This window comes from Heterodontus francisci, chromosome 10 (assembly GCF_036365525.1).
Source record: "Heterodontus francisci isolate sHetFra1 chromosome 10, sHetFra1.hap1, whole genome shotgun sequence".
NCBI lineage: Eukaryota > Metazoa > Chordata > Chondrichthyes > Heterodontiformes > Heterodontidae > Heterodontus > Heterodontus francisci.
Genome location: NC_090380.1, coordinates 100431439 through 100450289, shown reverse-complemented (window position 1 = coordinate 100450289; position 18851 = coordinate 100431439). Strand labels below are relative to the sequence as shown.

The 18851-nt window shown below is 40.1% G+C and overlaps 1 protein-coding gene across 2 annotated transcripts in view; it reads left to right on the top strand.

The window, feature by feature from the left end:
* LOC137374680 (adapter SH3BGRL-like) overlaps positions 1-18851 on the top strand; it is a 50448-nt gene that overhangs the window by 9980 nt on the left and 21617 nt on the right. The window contains exons 2-4 of one of the 2 annotated variants that reach the window (XM_068041164.1): positions 9577-9762; positions 10816-10896; positions 13948-14010. In XM_068041164.1, the coding sequence (XP_067897265.1) occupies positions 9577-9762; positions 10816-10896; positions 13948-14010 (330 nt within the window). The remainder of the gene's footprint in view (positions 1-9576; positions 9763-10815; positions 10897-13947; positions 14011-18851) is intronic. The other variant, XM_068041165.1, reaches the window with a different exon arrangement.

Here is an 18851-nt window from a genome sequence, read left to right as displayed (position 1 = left end):
TCACTCCTTAACAAAGGAAAAAGACTTGCATTTATATAGGGCCTTTAATGACCTTGGGTTGCTACAAAGTGCTTTACAGCAGTGTAGTCACTGTTGTAATGTACGAAATGTGGCAGTTTAATTTGCATACAGCCAGCTCCCATATCTCACTATAGTCTGGTTTACTGATGTTGATTGAAGAACGAATATTGGCCAGGATGCAGGGGAATAACTCTTCCCCCTCTTCAAAATCATGCCATGGGTCTTTTGCGTCCATCTGAGAGAGCAGGTGGGGCCTTGGTTTAACGTTTCAACCCTGAGTACTACACTGGATTGAGTCTGGACTTTTTATGTGTTTGGTGTGGGACTTGAACGCACAATCTTCTGATGTAGTGGCGAGAATGCTGCCAACTGAGCCTTGGCTGACACATTAATTAAGCACATAATCTAGATTAATATTTTGGTGCAGTGCTAAGGGAGTGCTGCATTGTTGGATGTGCTGTCTTTTGGATGAGCTCTTAAACTGAGGCTCCATCTTCTGGTATAGATGGATGTGAACCATCATATGACATTATTTGAAGAACAGGGAGTGGTTTCTTGGTGTCTTGTTCAATATTCCCCTCAATCAACACCTTGAAAAATAGATTTAACCGGTCATTCAACTCGTTTATTGTTTGTGCAGATTTGTCTACATAATAGTGATTAAAGGCCGGCTCGGGTCTGCAAATGAAACCTGACCCGAGCCCGATGGAACCACATCCGACCCCAAGCCCGACCCGGCCTGTGTCCTTTCATTTTTTTTCCCGGGCCTGACCCAACCCAACCATCAGTTAACGTACCTTCTGTTTTGCACTTTATTACTTAACTGCACAAGCTTAAAAAACTAACTAAACAACCTTTCTAGTCCCAAAAGTATATTAACACAGTGGCACAGTGGTCAGTACCGCAGCCTCACAACTCCAGCAACCCAGGTTCGATTCTGGGTACGGCCTGTGCGGAGTTTGCAAGTTCTCCCTGTGGCCGTGTGGGTTTTGGCCGGGTGCTCTGGTTTCCTCCCACAGCCAAAGACTAGCAGGTTGATAGGTAAATTGCCCCTAGTGTTGTGGGAAGGTGGGGATGTGGTAGGGAATATGGGATTAATGTAGGATTAGTCTAAAAGGGTGGTTGATGGTCGGCACAGACTCGGTGGGCCAAAGGGCTGTTTCAGTGCTCTATGACTCTATAACATTGGAGCCACTTACCAGAGGTGGTGAGAGTGTGTCCGGCCTGGCCCGGCCCGACCCAAGCCTGAATGCTGGACCTGGAAGTGCGACCCATGCTCTAATAGTGATGACACTTCAGTCAATTTTATTGAGTGTGAAACATTTTGGGATGTCTTTCTTGAAAGCCTGTGCTACATGGGCTGGGTCAGGCTGCTTCTATTTTTCTTGGGACTAGATTGGTTTGTAACTTTTTAACCAGCTTTCTAATTTGTTACACTTTCAAAAATGTGTTTTGTACAGTTGGGATGAGACTGAAGGAAAATTATGGGGATGACACCATAGTTAGGTTGAAGCTGGAAGATTCAGTTTAACATGTCTGGTAACAGCTGTGAGAAAAGGTTTTCAAGCTGGAAGAACTTTATCTGCTTTATTCTAGAATTTTATCCCTTTACTTAGTAGTGGGATCTCCATCAGATTCAAAAATTATGTTTGTGCCTATGCGTGTCAATGTTATAACTGTGACCCTGCAAAAACAGAGGCTATAAGAATGTGTTTTCTAGAAGACGTGAATAGTTTTTATTTTGTGTATTTTGTCATGTGGAAATCTTGTTGATGGTATTACATTTCAACATTCAACTGGTCACTACTGAAATTCATGGTCTTCTACTACTTTTAGTGAGAATTTAACAAAAAACAAATTAATATTGGTTTAACTATGGGACAAAATGCTCCTTCTCCTACCTTTCCCATACAACTCTGAAGCATCCCTTCAGACTAGTATTGGCAGTGTCGGGCGTGGCTGTATTTGTAGTGCTTTGTACAGACTGAGGCTTTTAAGGTATGGAACCTTTTCACATCCAGTCTTCCAATCTACTCTTGCAGCTTTACTGTTCATTATTGGAGTATTTTGTAGTTGTCTTGCTGTAAAGTAAAATTATATAGGATATGTGGCACAGAGACAGGCCATTTGGCCCAGCCAGTCTATGCCAGCGTTTATACGCCACTCAAGCCTCCTCCTATCTTTCCTCATCGAACTCGATCAGCATAACCCTCTGTTCCCTTCTCCCTTATGTTTGCCGAACCTCCCCTTAAATGCATCTATACTATTTGCTTCAACCACTCCCTGTGGTAGCAAGGTAAAAACACGCATTGTGTTGTAACTTTGAAAAGTTCTCTGAATTTTTTTCTGGCAGAGATTGTAAGTCTGTTCGACCTTTGGTTGTGCTTTAAACATGGAGTTTGAAACCAGTGCCCCAGATGAAGGACGTGGTGATTTTATAATACGGAAGAGACCTGTTTCGGTGTTTTGTGGTTCTTAAATGGAAATCTTGCAGTATCCTTTATCCATTCTTTTTGTGTCACAGCATAAGTTTAAGCAAGAAAAAAAGCAGACAGATTTGCAAGTAATATATTGATTTGTATTGTGCAAGGTTATGTTCTGTTTTCTATCTTGCTACAGCCACTTCCTGATCTTGAGGCTTCCTGTCAGTGTGAACTTCCTTGCTTAAAGTTCTTTGTCTGTGTGGCCCTTTGGTAGATTCATAATCCCCAAAGATGCTGTTCCCTCCTGCTTTGGTACTTAATGACTTGCTTTACTATCTCGTTCAAGTACCTTCATGTATTAGAATGTTGTCTCTAACTCGCACTGGAAACATCCCATTTATAATTTGTAAAATACCTCGATGCAAAGTTCAGGAAATACCTTTTCTAGACCTTTTCTGACACTAGAACAGATATTTTGCCTTTTTTTTTAACAAAGTGTAGTACCAGTTTCTTTAGGAAACCAACAATTCATATCATTAAGAGTGCCCTGCTGTTCTTTACATAGTGGCATTTCCATTTGAATAGGATGGGCAGGATCTTTTGAGTAATATGTCATCTGAAAGACGCCACCTCTGACGCTGCAGCACTTCCTCAGTACAGTGCGGAAGTATCAACTTAGATTATGTGCTCAAATACTGATGTGGGCTTGAAGTCACAATCTTCTGGTTTAAGAGGTGAAAGACTACCACTGAACTAAACTGATAGTTTCACAGTGTTTTGATGGAGAATATTTCTTGTGAATTACGAGTAACTAGTTGTCCAGTTTTCTAAATTTAAAACCGTCAGTTGATCCTAAAATGGTATTAAATACTTCCGCATGTTTTAATACTTGAAATATTAGTGACCATAAACTAAATACAGTAGTCTCTATGCAGCATTGATAGTTATATTCCTGGTCCAAAAAAAGTTTCAGCAATTCAGTGTTGATGACTTTTTCTACATGCTAATTTGTAGCATAAGCCTATATCTAAGTTTTGAAATATTAATGATTGGCATAAACAGTTACCCCATCTGACTTGGTGTTGAAAAGCTTTTGTGCTTTTTCTTTGAGCCTAAAGCAACAATGGCTATCCCTCACAATATTGTGCCTTTTATATTGTGGTAAGATCTGTGCTAGTAGCGGTGGCTCCCAATGAATGGGCCTTGTGCACCTGCCTGTAACATGAATGAAAATAGCTACTTTTTAACTGTCTGCTTTATCTTTGACTTTACCAAGCCCCATCAAGTTTGCCTTCTTGCGTTGCAGTGGCTTTAAGACCTGCCTGTGAGAAGCTGACACCACTAGAATGGGGTTTGTTCAGATAAAAGTAGTATCTGCTTCCTTTGTGCAACTGGGAAAGGTAGAGTGTTGTGTTTTCAATCCACTCCAACTTAGAGTGACCAGGAATATAACTATCAATGCTACATAGAGACTACTGTATTTAGTTTATGGTCACTAATATTTCATGATTTAAAACTGCAGAAGTATTTTTAATACCATTGTAGGATCAATTGACTTTTTAAATTTAGAAGATTGGACAACTAATCAACCATTACCCTTGTTATTGTATTTCATAATGCAAGAAGCTCATTTGTTAAAGCTGGTGCATTTTGTGCAAGAACATTACTTCAGTAAAATAAAATTCTCAAATCTGTGTGTATCTTTGTTAGCATAATCACAATACCTCAATGGTAACCTGTAATGTGGTTGACAGTGCAAACGGGGCTAACAATGTAGATGCTTTGATGCTTGCGAAATTATTTCAGTAATTCTTTGCTGATATAATATCCTATATATGCTGCACATAAGTACTTCATTTGAAGTACAGGCCAGTGGATTGGAATGCCATTTCTCATACAGTAGCTTATATTTCAGTAAGTGCTGCAGGGGAGAATGTCACGTGATGGTCCATAACAGATTCCTCTGCTGTGGATGTGTTCCATCTTGACAGGGAGAGGAGCTGACTTGCATTCTTATGTCACAGATACGGCTGGTATGTTGCTAAATGCTTTTCTGAATTGTGCAGCAAATTAAAATAACATAGGCTTCTATTTGCAGCTTGACTTTTTTTCATAGTTGCAATATACAAACTGAATTTTCCTGGAAATAAAATAATGGGAATAATATGTAAATAGTGAAAGGTTTATTGAGATCTACTGGATAGCAAATATAGAGCAAATTACCATCAGCAAGTCCAAGAGCAAGTAATTAGATATTTTTTCGCATGGCCTTATTAAATCTAGTAAATCCATATTACCAGTGTAATAAAGTGCCAAGTTAAATTGCTCTACCCTCCCAGTTTAGTGCAGTTTGTTGTTCTGTTCTTTGAGCACTTGAGTTTGTGTATTCACCCACATTGTATAAAAACAACAGTCAGATCTTTGACTATTTTGAGAATGGGTGGGATGAAATACCTTGAGTAATAAACCTAAAATGCCAATACCATGTTGGGAACATCAGGATGAAGTTGTCAATTGGTTAATTATGATATTGGTTGTGTAGCAAAGAATAGTTATCAGTGGTATTACAGAAACTGCAATTCAGTAGACTACAGTCTCTTGAGGTTCAATCCTAAAACGAGTGCTAGTGAGTATTGTAAGTAAATTTATTACAGTGGAATTATCAGAGACTCTTAGCAATAAAAAAGGAAAAGTTGAATTTTACAGTGCCTTATTACATCTGTCGGTAACCTCCATCAAGTTGATCATGTAATAAAATAATTTTAAATGTAGTGATTGTAGTCATGGCAAATGCAGCAACTGTTTTGCATACTGCAAGATTGTGCAAACAGCACTGAGATGAACGACCAGATGATCTGTTTTTGTTGGTTAAAAGGGGAATACTGACTTGGAAATGGTGAACGCGCTCTGCTTCTCTTTGGATAGTGCCATGGGATCTTTAATTGCCCCATGTCGACCAAAACAGGTAACTGGCCCTCAGTATCTTGTTCACATATTGGCAACTGCAACAGTATTGCACATGCTCAGTTTTATCTAAATTATCAGTTAATACCTGAACCTAATCAGCTGGGTCACGCCAGCACTATAGAGAATTGTAGACCTTACACATTAAGACTTCATAATAATATTGGTGCCACAAGTGACCAAAACAGCTGATAGCATTTTCTATGGAGAATGAAATGAAAATTAAGCAATAGGTTCACAAACCAGTGGCAAAAATTCTATTTTTTTTCAAAAAGGAATCTCACTTAGTCAATATAAACAAATGGGCTTAGCTATAAATCTCAGATCTTGATCCCAAAATGCTAGTAAAACTAGAATCCCTTGTAGTAGAAACTGAATTTGGCTTGTTCAGTCACCGGGGCTGAGAATAGAACTTGGGAAAATAAAATGGGCAACAAAATTGGCAAACAGCAATGTCGAACGGAAACATTTAAAACTATGTTCAACAGAGTGCAGGAAAAATATTTTCCCCAAAGGAAAGAACAAACTAAACACTAGTGAGACTCCTTGGATGAATAAAGAAATAAGGGAATATTGGGGGTTAGGAAAGAGGCAACATTACGTACATAGAAAGCAGAGGAATGCATGATGAGAGAGGATACATAGAGATTAGGAGGGAAGTCAAAAAAAAGTTAGGCAAAGAGGAGCTATAAAAAAAAATTACCAGAACATAAAACAAAATATATTTTACATGCACATCAGTTTTTAAAAAAAAAAAGGCTGGGATTGGACTAGGGCTATTCAGGGATAGACGAGGTAATACCACAGTTAACGATGGAGAGATGACAAATATTAAATCATTATTTTGGTTTTGGTATTTACCAGGGAGATAGAACAGGTGGACATGATATTGGTTGATGAGATGAGTAATGAGATAAGTGCATTTAAATTTTTTTGAAAAAGTATATGTATCAAATAAACTAGTCAAACTCAAAAGATCAAAGCCCCTGGTCCAGATGGATTGCATCCATGCATTTTAAAGGATTCTAGGGAAGAGATAGCAGTGGCATTACTGCATAAATTTAATTTGTTAGAAAAAGGTGCAGTGCCAGAGGATTGGCAGATAGCTAACGCAATTCCTATATTTAAGAAGGGGGGCAAAATATGCCCAGGTAATTATAGACCAGTTAGCTTAACATTGAAAATAATGGAATCCCTACTAAAGTAGAGAATAGAAGAACATCTAGAAAAGAAAAATGTAATGAATGGTCAGCATGAAGTTCAAAAGGGAAATCTTGTTTGACCAACCTTATTGAATTGTTTGAGGAGGTAAGAGAGTAAACAATGGTAATGCAGTAGATGTAATTTATCTGGATTTTTCAAAAGGTACCCATAAATATACTAATGAATAAAGTCAGAGAATGCGGAGTCAGGAGCAAGTGATAGAATGGATTGCTAGTTGGCTTCAAGACAGAAAGCGGAGAGTGGGGTAAAGGGTAGTTATTCAGAATGGCAAAAAGTGGGAAGTTGTGTTCCACAAAGATCAAAGCTGGGACCACTGCTGTTCACAATTTACATTAACGATTTGTACTTTGGAATCAAAAACACGATTTCTAAATTTGTTGATGACCTGAAATTGGTTGGGATATCAATACTGGGGAGGACTGTATCAAATTACAGGAGGACATTAATAAGCTCACAGAATGGGCAAATGAAGTTCAACACAGATAAATGTGAGGTAGCACATTTTAGTAGGAAGAATAGGGAGGTCACTTATTACCCCAAAGGTGCAAGTCTAGGTGCAGTAGAGGAACAAAGGAATCTCGGAATACAAGTACACCAATCGCTCAAAGTTGCGCCACATGTTAGCAAGACCTTTTTTTTTTAAAAAAGCAAACCAAGTACTTGGCTTTTTTCTAGAGGAATAGAAATTAAAAATGGGGAAGTAATGCTCACCTGTATCAAACCTTGGTTAGACCACACACTTGAGAGTACTGAGTGGAGTTCTGCTCACCATATTATAAAAAGGATATAGAGGCACTGGAGAGGGTTCAGAGATGATTTACAAGGATGATACCAGGACTGCATGGGTTTACATATCAACAAAGGATGAACAGGCTGGGTGTCTCTTCCCTTGGGTGTGGGGGTGTGGGGGAAATGCTGAGGGGTGATATAATAGAGGTCTTTAAAATTATGAAAGGTTTTAATAGAGTGGATACAGAGATTGTTTCCTCTTGTTGGGAAGAGCATAACTAGAGGCCATCAATACAAGATAGTCACCAAGAAACCCAATAGGGAATTCAGAAAATACTACTTTACCCAAAGAGTGGTGAGAATGTGGAACACTCTACCACAGGGAGTGGTTGAAGTGAATAATATGGATTCATTTAAGGGAAGCTAGACAACCATATGAGGGAGAAGGGAATAGAGGGTTACAATAAATTCAGAACAGGAAAAATGGGGGGAGGCTTGAGTGGAGCATAAAGGCTGGCACGGACTGGTTGGGCCGATTGGCCTGTTTCTGTGCCGTATATTCTATGTAATCCTATATAAAACAATGGCCCTACAAATAGAGTTACATGATGTCGAATCCACTCAAGGCTGGAAGTTTTTTTTAGCTAAAGCTTTGAGCAGGTGTCTTAAATAACTATTAAAACTGAAAGTTTACAGTTTTCAAAAAGCAAGAGGTAATCATTAAAGGTTTTCTGTTTGTGCCCATGATGGTCCCTTTCCCAGAATGTACAACTGAGGCTAAAATTGTTGTTCTGACTTTGCTGACTTATTTATTATTCATCTGACTAGGATAACTTATTTTTTCCCTTCCCTGGTTCTTTTTCCATACTTTCTGAATGGAACTTGTAAAATTTTCTTCAAGTCCTATTGTATAATTTAGTAGTGGCCATTTGTGTTTATATGAACAATTTTGAAATTTTCATACTCAATGCTGTCTGTTATGGACTTGATATTTCTTACCTGTTTTATATTTTATGTTCATATTGTACATTTTCTCACTCTTTCTCGCTTGCTCTCTTTTGTGTGTGCTTTCTTTTAAAATTTAATTTTCATCCTCTCTTTACTACCCAACTTGCCATCACACTAAATTTCTGGTAGTGTCTTCCTTAATCTTCATTCCAAAAATTGGAAGTCATTGATAATTCTCACCACCTGATCTAGCTATCACGAGCATTTTATTTAGGTCAGATTTTGTCAAGGGACTTATGTTGTGGAGTGTGAGATACCTAGTTTTGATCAGCATAATTTTGAAATTCAATAGTGGGGGTAGAAATTATTTTGAAATGTGTTAATTTAAAGTTTGCTCCAGAGTTTGGAGATTTATGTGGGCTATTGTAGATGGTAGTAGGCATTCAAGAAATAAAATCACCATTTGGACACATTTTTTTGGAGAGAATTGTAACCCCCACAAGAGTTGGATTGAGAACAGGTGAGATGTAAAACTTTTTAAAGTCTGAAACCCGATCCGACCTACTCACTTCTAGGTTTGACTGAGGTGGGATTGGGCAGCAGCCAGCCTATTCCCAGGAGGCATATTGGCCATTTAAATATTGATGCTGGTAGCCTCACTATTAATCTGCTTATTTTCATCCTTTGCGTCACTCCCACTAACAGCCGCAGCAGGCTTCTTGCGGTTTGCCTCGGAGTACTCTCTGCCTGACTGGAAGCCAAGCCTGTTAATCAGGCTGGCTACCAGGCAGGGACCCTGCAGCGACTCCCCACCCCCCGCTCCAACGCAATCCCCTCACCAAACCTGCTTGTCAGTGTCGGGGGCTTGCTGTAAATAAAATCCAGTATTTGATAACAGATTTTGGGTTGCATTACAGTCCTGTTACTGCTAATGGCCTATGTTTACATGATAACAATCATTGCCTCAGTTGAGCTGGTGGTTTTAGTAACTTGCAGCATGCATCTACTCCCCTTTAACTGATATTGCCTCATTTACCATCTATATGTACTATGCATTTAACCAACAACTCTTAATTGTGCTGGTGGAAGGAGTGCCTGCCTAGTAATAAACCGCTCATTGCACTCTTGTGTTTCTGTTGTAAGTACTTGGAGGGATTAATAAGTGAAATGCCAATAGGACTGTGTGACCTGTTCCTCCTTTGCTTTATTTGCTACCTCATTTGGTTTATTTCCATGGTGCACAACTCAACAGTGATCTTATTCACAGATCAAGAAGAAACAACAAGATGTACTGGGTTTCCTAGAAGCCAATAAAATTGACTTTAAAGAAATGGATATAGCAGCAAATGAAGACAACAGAAAGTGGATGCGGGAAAATGTTCCTGGAGAAAAGCGCCCACAGAATGGCATTCCTCTCCCTCCGCAGATCTTTAATGATGAACTGTATTGCGGGGTAAGATTTTTTTTTAAACTGATATTTTCTTTACTGCCTCTGTTCAAATTCTTTAGAATTTATATTCTTCCACCCCCATCTCTTGTATGTGATTGCATTTCTGTTAACAATGATCTCTTGAGCATGAGTTACTAAATTATCCTGCTTGTATCTTTACTGAATCACATATTTTTTCATTTTGTAGAATATCTCACTCATAAGGGGCAAATTGGTGACATCAAATAAGCCACTGTTGGATTTCTGCCTCTGAGGCTTCTCATGCTTCATAGCTTCCTCGATAATTGAGAGGATAGCTTGTAATACCTTTCTAGTGCTTTTGCCCTAGTCATATGCTGGGATGTGTCCATGTCTGTTATATGCCATATCACATCCTCTGATTATTGTTAACTCCTTAACCCTAAATGAGAGTGGTGGTGTTGGTTCTGGTTATACTTGTATTGGAAAAGTAATAGCAGTATGACTTTATCACTACAGCATGCCCTCTCATTTTGTGCAGAGCATGTCTCTGATACTAAATTACTGCTACACTCTGCTGGGCAAATTCATCCAATTGATACAAGGCTACTTAGTGCACGTTGAGCCTTTTGTGTTGAAGCCTCCTTGATTACCAATAAAACAAAAGTTCTACCTTTTTGACCACGCAATTTAAGAGAAAAAAATCCTTGTGTAATGGAACCAAGCCATTTTGAGCATGCTTCCTGCCTCCTCCGGTAGCATTCCAGAAGGTTAGCTCTGAAACCTCTAAATCTAGGCATACTTTAATGTTTATGGAGATTTTATATTGTTTGATGTTATTACAGGAGATAAAGTTTTCATTTGGGTCCATCAAACTAGATGTTAAAAATATGAACAGAACATTATATAAAAATCAAACAAATGAAGAGCAGGATGATTTTCTGGTTTTCTAATTATAACTACTCCTGGGACTTGCATATCAGATCTTATTGTAATGACCTTGTATTGGCATTTCCAGTGTTATTTTAAAAGCTTCCTTGTTGGTGCAATGCAAAGGCCTTCCAGATTTTTATGGCATTAATCTTCTTGACACTGTAGGACTTTGATGCTTTCTTCAATGCCAAGGAAGATAATGGAGTGTATGCATTTCTCGGTCTGGCACCTCCTCCTGGTTCAAAGGTATACCCTTGCATTTCACTTGTGTACAGTTTAAGATTTTTTTTAAACTGCAATGTTTATCTGATGTCAACATCATAAAATTATTTTATCCAGATATGAATTTATAAATTGCCTTTTTAATAAAAAAAATAAAATTCCACTTAAATATTAAATCAATCTGTCTTGAAGGGATTGGGGAGAATAGTGGGTTAGTACATCTCCTTGCACCTCTGAGACTTGAGTTTAGATCTAAAAAGATTGGGTTGAAATTTTAGTCTCTGCAAGCTCCAAGAGTCCTATTGTAAATTCAGTTTGAGCATTCTGCTAAGTACTTAGTGTGTTCAAGTCTGCAGCATTTTGTTTTGCATAACTGGGTACTAACTAGCAGTCTCAATCTGAGTTCAGGGCTGGCTTTTTACTGTGCTCTCCAGATGTGGAAAATGCTGGTAAGGCTATGTTTATTGGTGATACTCAGTTGCCTTGGAGGTGCTGGGCCTTTTACTTGAATTAGTGCATGATACACAATTCCTCCCATAATTTTTATGCAGAAAACTCTAGGAATTTGATGCAGCTATGGTGAATGGCACAACTTGTGTCCAGATTAGATTGGTGTGGTTACCTGGAAGGGAGCTTGGAGGTGACAGTGTTCTCAGAACACTGCTACTAATATCCTTCCCATGATAAAGGTAGGCTTGGCTAGTTGCTGCATTGCATCTTCTAGATTGTATATGTTGCAGCCAAAGTGTGCCAGTGATGGAGGGATGGGTGAATATTGAATCCAATTGTAGGGACGCCAATTGAATTACCTTCTCTGTCCAGGATTGCTTTTTGTGTGCATTGTGAGGTGTGAGGGCTAGGAGAAGCAACACTATTTTATTTTGGGAACTTCGTACCAGCATCAGTTACTTCCAGTTGGGTACAGGATAGGTGGATGCAGAAATAAGCTTTTTTTAAATCTCTACCTTAACTCCTGCCTCAGAGAACCCTCTTCTGCACCAGTATAATTCTTATTTAGAATACTAGTCATTTATACGACCTGCCTAAGTGAGATTGCCAGTTTATACATTGTGGGGCCCACAACCATGAGTTAATTTGAGAATCGCCTGATAGAGTTCACTTGGTACCAGGAGAAAGACGACACTTTTATCTCATATTTGTCTGAACTGCATTTGAGCTGAAGTTCCAGCTGTGAGCAGTGTACTATCTCCAAATAACGCAGATTTCCCTCGTATGCTATTTTAATCAATTTTTTTGCGTGTAACAACTTCAGAGAAATTTTTAGAAATTAATTCAGGTCAAAATGTTGTTGGATGACATGTTGCAAGCTTTGCATATTGATCACAGTGTATGTCAGAATGCCATGTTTGCAGTATTTATATGATACATAAATGGCTTCTACAATTTTTCTTTTGTTTTCATGTTTGCCTTGCTCATTATAATTAAATTTCAGGCACAATGTACTGTTGTACGAAATCTATACATTGTTACGGGGAGATGGTGTAGATGACTTCCACTTTTCACCTCTCAACTGACCCTAGACAGTGTTTTTAAAAAAATATATGTTTTCGTCCGAGAGTTTTAGTGGTCAAATAAACAAACGACAGGTTTTCTCGTAGGTTTAAGAGAAAGATAAATTATTTATTAAATAATACCCGAAAAATATTTGCAACTTGACCCACTCACACATGCAATCATGCAAAAGGAGGTAGAGATTAGAGGATAGCATGCGTTTAAGTCCAATTGTTGTAAACATTTAACTTTGAAACCTTAAAATAAAAGCAAAATACTGCAGATGCTGGCATCTGAAATAAAAACAGAAAATGCTAGAAATACTCAGGAGGTCAGGCTGCATCGGTGGAGAGAGAAGCAGAGTTAACATTTCAGATCTGTTGCTTTTCATCAGAACTGCAAAGGTTTTAAGCCCTCTGCCCGATCTCACACTTTTTGTTCTCTTCCCCACCTACCCCCCTCCCCCCTTTACTTAAAATCTAATACATTTCTAACATTTGCCAGTTCTGATGAAAGGTCACAGACTTAAAATGTTAACTCTGCTTCTCTCTTCACAGATGCTGCCTGACATGCTGTGTATTTCCAGCACTACGTTTTTATTTTGCTTTGAAATCATCTTGGTTTTTCAGGAATAATTTTTTTTTAAGTCGTCCAGGCCTGGTGTTCCTTTTTTTTTGGTTCACTGAAGTATCGCAGACGCCTCTGGTTAAGATTCAGTGGTGAGAATCCTGTTGAAAACTTCCCACCTGAGAAATTTCAAGGTCACCTTGCAGTCTCTGCCTCTGTGGTATAAAGATATTACAGGCAGGGTCCTCCTCTTGGCTGGAATGGATCTCTCAGCTTCCTGGCTGGCTTTTCAGTCACTGTCTCCCAGCAAACTTTTTTTTAAGGAAAAGGAAATCTCCTCATGCTTGGTTTCAGTCAAGTGACCATAGATGCTCTCCCCTACTGTGTTCATACAATGCTTTTGAGCGGGTGGCCATTGTTACACAATGGGGTTTGAATGAATATCTTGATAAGGTGGTGTTATGCCCCACCTATTATGTTGGCTTTGAATCTGGAGTTTCCCTGTCTGCGAAGGCCTTTGTCAACCCAATTCTTGAAGATAGGAGCCACTTAGCATTAAATGCACTATTGAGCATTTTAATGTGCCTTCCCCAGGACTAGTGCAGATGTGGTGATGGATTTATTCTCCAACAGTCACTGTCTATTTGCAGTACAGAAGAACAGTTCATAAATGTTCCTGTTCACTTTAGTTCATAACTGTTCCTTACGTGAGTGTGACAATTAGTTAAGATAAGTGGTTCTCCATTGGGCTAAAAGCACACTAGTTTAAAACTTGGGCAACTTCAACATTTGGTTTTTGACAATGGATGCTTAAATTCTTAACAGATGAGGACCAACACTCTCACTGGGCAAGTGATGTAAACTTAGTAAACATTATTTCTATCATTTTTAGTACATTGGATCTGGGGTGGGAATTCACTGATGTTTTCCTCTTGGCTTGCCAATTAATTTATATACAATTCTGGGTTTCCTTTGTTTGCTTTTATTCTGATACAGGAAGCACATCAGGCTGCAATCATCCAGAACGGTGAAGTTCCAGAAAGCGATAAAGCCGACTTTGTAATTAAACCTTGAATTAATTTCTTTTTTTGTTTTCTGTCTTGCTCCACTTCCTCATTTGAACTAACACTTGTTCAATGTGGTTTCTTTGCATTTGAAGCATGCACTGCAGATGAATGTCTAGTTAGAGCTCTGTTCAGGAGCTGCATAATTGCTTCTTGGTTGACACTTATTAATAGAACAGAATCTGTTCAGGGTATGTTGTACAACTGGTAACTATATGGGACAGGTTGATGGAGCAAAATTGAGGCTTTGTGATGTATTTGTGAACTGTGAACTAATCCAACAAAGCAGTGTTGCAGCCCGAGAGTTTCCAGTTTTCACAAGTAATGACTTTCTCACCTTGATCATGTTTATAGCCATGCTGTTATCCATATTGGAAAGCTGGCTTTGAAAAAAGGCACAAAAGAATCTAATGCATTTTGGAATGACTCCTGTTACATTGAAACTGATCAGGTCTGGTGAGGTCTACTAGTTCAGGGCTGTTGAGTAGAATGCCAATGCAATTGGAATAGTACTAAACAAGTGTTAACATTTTTCTGTCAGATGCTGCCCCGCACCCCCACCGCCGGCCACAAGAAAGTGGCTTTGTTTAATCCAAATATAGCAAATAGTGAGGAGGACCGTAACCAACTTCAGGAGGACATAAGATGGACTGGTGAAATGGACAGGCACAAGGCAGATGAAATTTAATGCAGAGAAGTGGGAAATGATGCATTTGGTTGGAAGAATGAGGAGAGGCGCTACAAACTAAGTAGTACAAATTTAAAGGAGGGCGTAGGAACAGAGATCTGGAGGTTCATGTACACATCTTTTGAAGGTGGCACGGCAAGTTGAAAAAGCTGCTTTACAAAAAGTATGAGGTCTTTGATGAGAACATAAGAAATAAGGGCATGAGTAGACCATTCAGCTCTTCAATCCCGTTCCGCCATTCAATGAGATCATGGCTGATCTACTTCAATACTATTTTCCTGCACTATCCCCATATCCCTTGATGATTTTAATTATGTAGAAATCTATCGATCTCAGTCTTGAACATACTTAACGACTGAGCCTCCACTGCCCTCTGGGGAAGAGACTTTCAAAAATTCACCACCCTCAGTGAAAAAATTCCTCCTCTTTTCAGTCCTAAATGGCCTGCCCCTTATTCTGAGACTGTGTCCCCTGGTTCTGGACTCCCCAGCCAGGGGAAACATCCTTCCTGCGTCAACCCTGTCGAGCCCTGTATGAATTTTCTTTGTTTGAATGAGATCACTTCTCATTCATCTAAACTCCAGAGAATAAAGGCCCAGTCTATTTAATCTTTCCTCATAGGACAATCCCTTCATCCCAGGAATTAGTTTGGTGAATCTTCATTGCACTCCCTCAATGGCAAGTATATCTTTCCTTTGGTAAGGAGACCAAAACTGCGCACAATACTCCAGGTACGGTCTCACCAAGGCACTATATAATTGCGGTAAAACACCTTTACAAGAGGATTTGACTAGAGGAGTAATGAAGGCCAACATACCATTTGCCTTCTTAATTGCTTGCTGTACTTGCATGTTAGCTTTCAGCAGCAGTGATAAACAGTTGATCACTGTTTTCAGGAGCTTGGCAGGAAGTTAGAGCAATCTCTGGATTACTCCCAGTGCCACGTGCTAGCGCGAGTAGAAATAGAACGATAGGATGAATGTGTGACTTGAAGCATGGTGCAGGAGGGAAGGCTTCAGATTCTTGGGGCATTGGGACCAGTTCTGGGCAGAAGGCACCTATTCATAAAGGACGGGTTGCACCTCAACAGGACTCGTTCACGGGATGTGATCTTTGCTGACTAGGCCAGCATTTACTGCCCATCACTAATTGCCCTTGAGAAGGTGATGGTGAGCTGCCTTCTTGACCTGCTGCAGTGCTTGGGGTGTAGGTACAGCCACAGTGTTAGGAAGGGAGATCCAGGATTTTGACCCAGCAACAGTGAAGGAACGGCGATATAGTTCCAAGTCAGGATGGTGTGTGGCTTGCAGGGAAACTTGCAGGTGATGGCGTTCCCGTGCATCTGCTGCCTTTGTCCTTCTAAATGGTAGAGGTTGCAAGTTTGGAAGATGCTTCGAAGGAGACTTGGTGGGTTGCTGCAGTGCATCTTGTATATGGTACGCACTGCTGCCACTGTGCGTCGTTGGTGGATGGGGTGCCAATCAAGCAGACTTCTTTGTCCTATATGGTGTCGAGCTTCTTGAGTGTTGTTGGAGCTGCACCCATCTAGGCAGTGGAGAGTATTCCATCACACTTCTGACTTGTGCCTTGTAGATGGTGCACCGGCATTGGAGAGACGAGAGGTGAGTTACTTGCTGCAGAATTCCAAGCCTCTGACCTGCTGTTGTAGCCACAGCATTTATGTGGCTGGTCCAATTCCGTTCCTGGTCAATGGTAACCCCCAGGATGTTTGTGGGGGTTTCAGCAATGGTAATGCCATTGAATGTCCAAGGGTAGATGGTTAGATTCTCTCTTGTTTGAGATAGTTATTGTCTGACACTTAAGTGGCAAATAACATTCGCGCCACACATCAGCCCAAGTCTGGATGTTGTCCAGGTCTTGCTGTATTTGGACACTGGCTGCTTCAATATCTGAAGACTCACGAACGGTACTGAACGTTGTGCAATCATCAGCCAACGTTTCCACTTCTGACCTTTATGGAGGGAAGGTCATTGATGAAGCAGCTGAAGATGGTTGGGCCAAGGGCACTACCCTGAGGAATTCCTACAGTGATTTCTTGGGACTGAAATGATTGACCTGCAGCAACCACAACCATCTTCCTTTGTGCTAGGTATGACTCCAACCAGTGGAGAGTTTTCCCCCTGATTCCCATTGACTCAGTTTTGCAAGGGCTCCTTAATGCCACACTCGGTCAAATGCTGCGTTGATGTCGAGAGCTCTTTTGTCCATGTTTGGACCAAGGCTGTAATGAGGTCGGGAGCTGAGTGGCCCTGGCAGAACCCAAACTGAGCATCACTGAGCAAGTTATTGCTGAGCGAGTGCTGCTTAATAGCACTGTCGACAACACCTTCCATCACTTAACTGATGTGAGACAGATAGAGAAGCAAATCTGCAGGGAAGTCACAGATGTGCAAGAACTATAGGGTGGCGATATTTGGGCACTTGGATTACCCAAATATGGATTGGGATAATTCTAGAGTAAAGGGTAAGGAGAGGGATGAATTTCTGAAATAAAAACAAAGTGCTGGAAATACGCAGCAGGTCAGGCACATATGTGGAGAGAGAAGCAGAGTTAATGTTTGTGACCTTTCATCAGAATTTCTGAAATGTGTTCAGGAGCATTTCCTTGATCAGTATGTTAGCCCAACTAGAAAAGAGGCATTGCTAGGTCTGGTGCTGGGAAAATGAGTTGGGCCAAGTGTCTGTCAAGGAGCACTTGGGTAAGAGTGACTATTGTATCATATGGTATAGGAAATGCAGAAAAGCAAGGAACAAAACAAAGGAGAACATCTAGATTGGAAGAGGGCTAATTTCACTGCAATCAGAGGGATCTAGCCAGAGTAGAATAGAACCAAAAACTGACAGGAAGAGCTGCAGTGGAACAATGGGTTATCTTTAAGGAAGAAATACTTCAGCTACAGGCTAGGTACATTCTACCGAGGGCAAAACGTAAGGAAACCAATAAAAGGGCTCCTTGGATGACGAGGGAAATGGAGATTATGATGAAATAAAAAAAGACGGTTTATGATGCATGTCAGCTAAATTCTTCAAGTGAGAACCAGGCCACATACAATAAGTTGAGGGGGGAGGTGAAGAGGAAAATTAGACTGGCAAAGAGAGAATGAGAATAGAATGGCAGTTAACATAAAAGGGAAGCCAAAAATCTTTGCCCTTCATGTAAATAGTAAGCAGGTAGTAAGAGGTGGAGTGGGACATTTTAGGGACGAAGAGGGTAGGGCAAAGCTAATATACTTAATTGAATACGATCAGTGTTCACAAGGAAGTGGAATCTGACAAAATATCAGTAGAAGCAGAGAGAAAAGAGGCAATGGGTAGGGTAAAAATTGAGGGAGAAGAACTAAAAAGGCTGAAATAAAAGCAAAATACTGCGGATGCTGGAAATCTGAAATAAAAACAAGAAATGCTGGAAATATTCAGCAGGTCTGGCAGCATCTGTGGAAAGAGAAGCAGAGTTAACTCTGCTTCTCTTTCCACAGATGCTGCCAGACCTGCTGTGTATTTCCAGCATTTCTTGTTTTTATTTTATACTAAAAAGGCTGGCTGTGCTTCAGGTAGATAAGTCAGCTGGTTTGGATGGCTTGCATCCCAGGTTGCTAAAAGAAGTTGGGTTGGAGATAGTAGAAGAGTTTGCCAATCTTCCCTGGATACGGGGGAGGTGCCAGAGGATTGGAGAGTGGCAAATGTGACTCCCTTATTCAAGAAAAGGTGTAAGGACAGTCCTAGCAACTACAGGCCGGTTAGTTTAACATCAGTGGTGGTTAAGGTTTTAGAAACAATTATTCGGGAAAAAAATTAGCACACACTTGGAGAGGTCCGAGTTAGTTAAGGATAGCCTCACTGGTTTGTAAAAGGCAGATCATGCTTGACTAATCTAATTGAATTTTTTGAAGTAACAGAGAAGGTTGATGAAAAGAATGTGGTGGATTTCCTTTGTGTATTTTAAGAAGAGTCGAAGAGACTTAGTAGTTGGCAGGAAAAAAGACAGAGGCGCAAGGGGAGAGCCAACTGTGCAACAGCCCCAACAAACAAATTTCTCTGCAGCACCTGTGGAAGAGCCTGTTACTCCAGAATTGGCCTTTATAGCCACTCCAGGCGCTGCTTCACAAACCACTGACCACCTCCAGGCG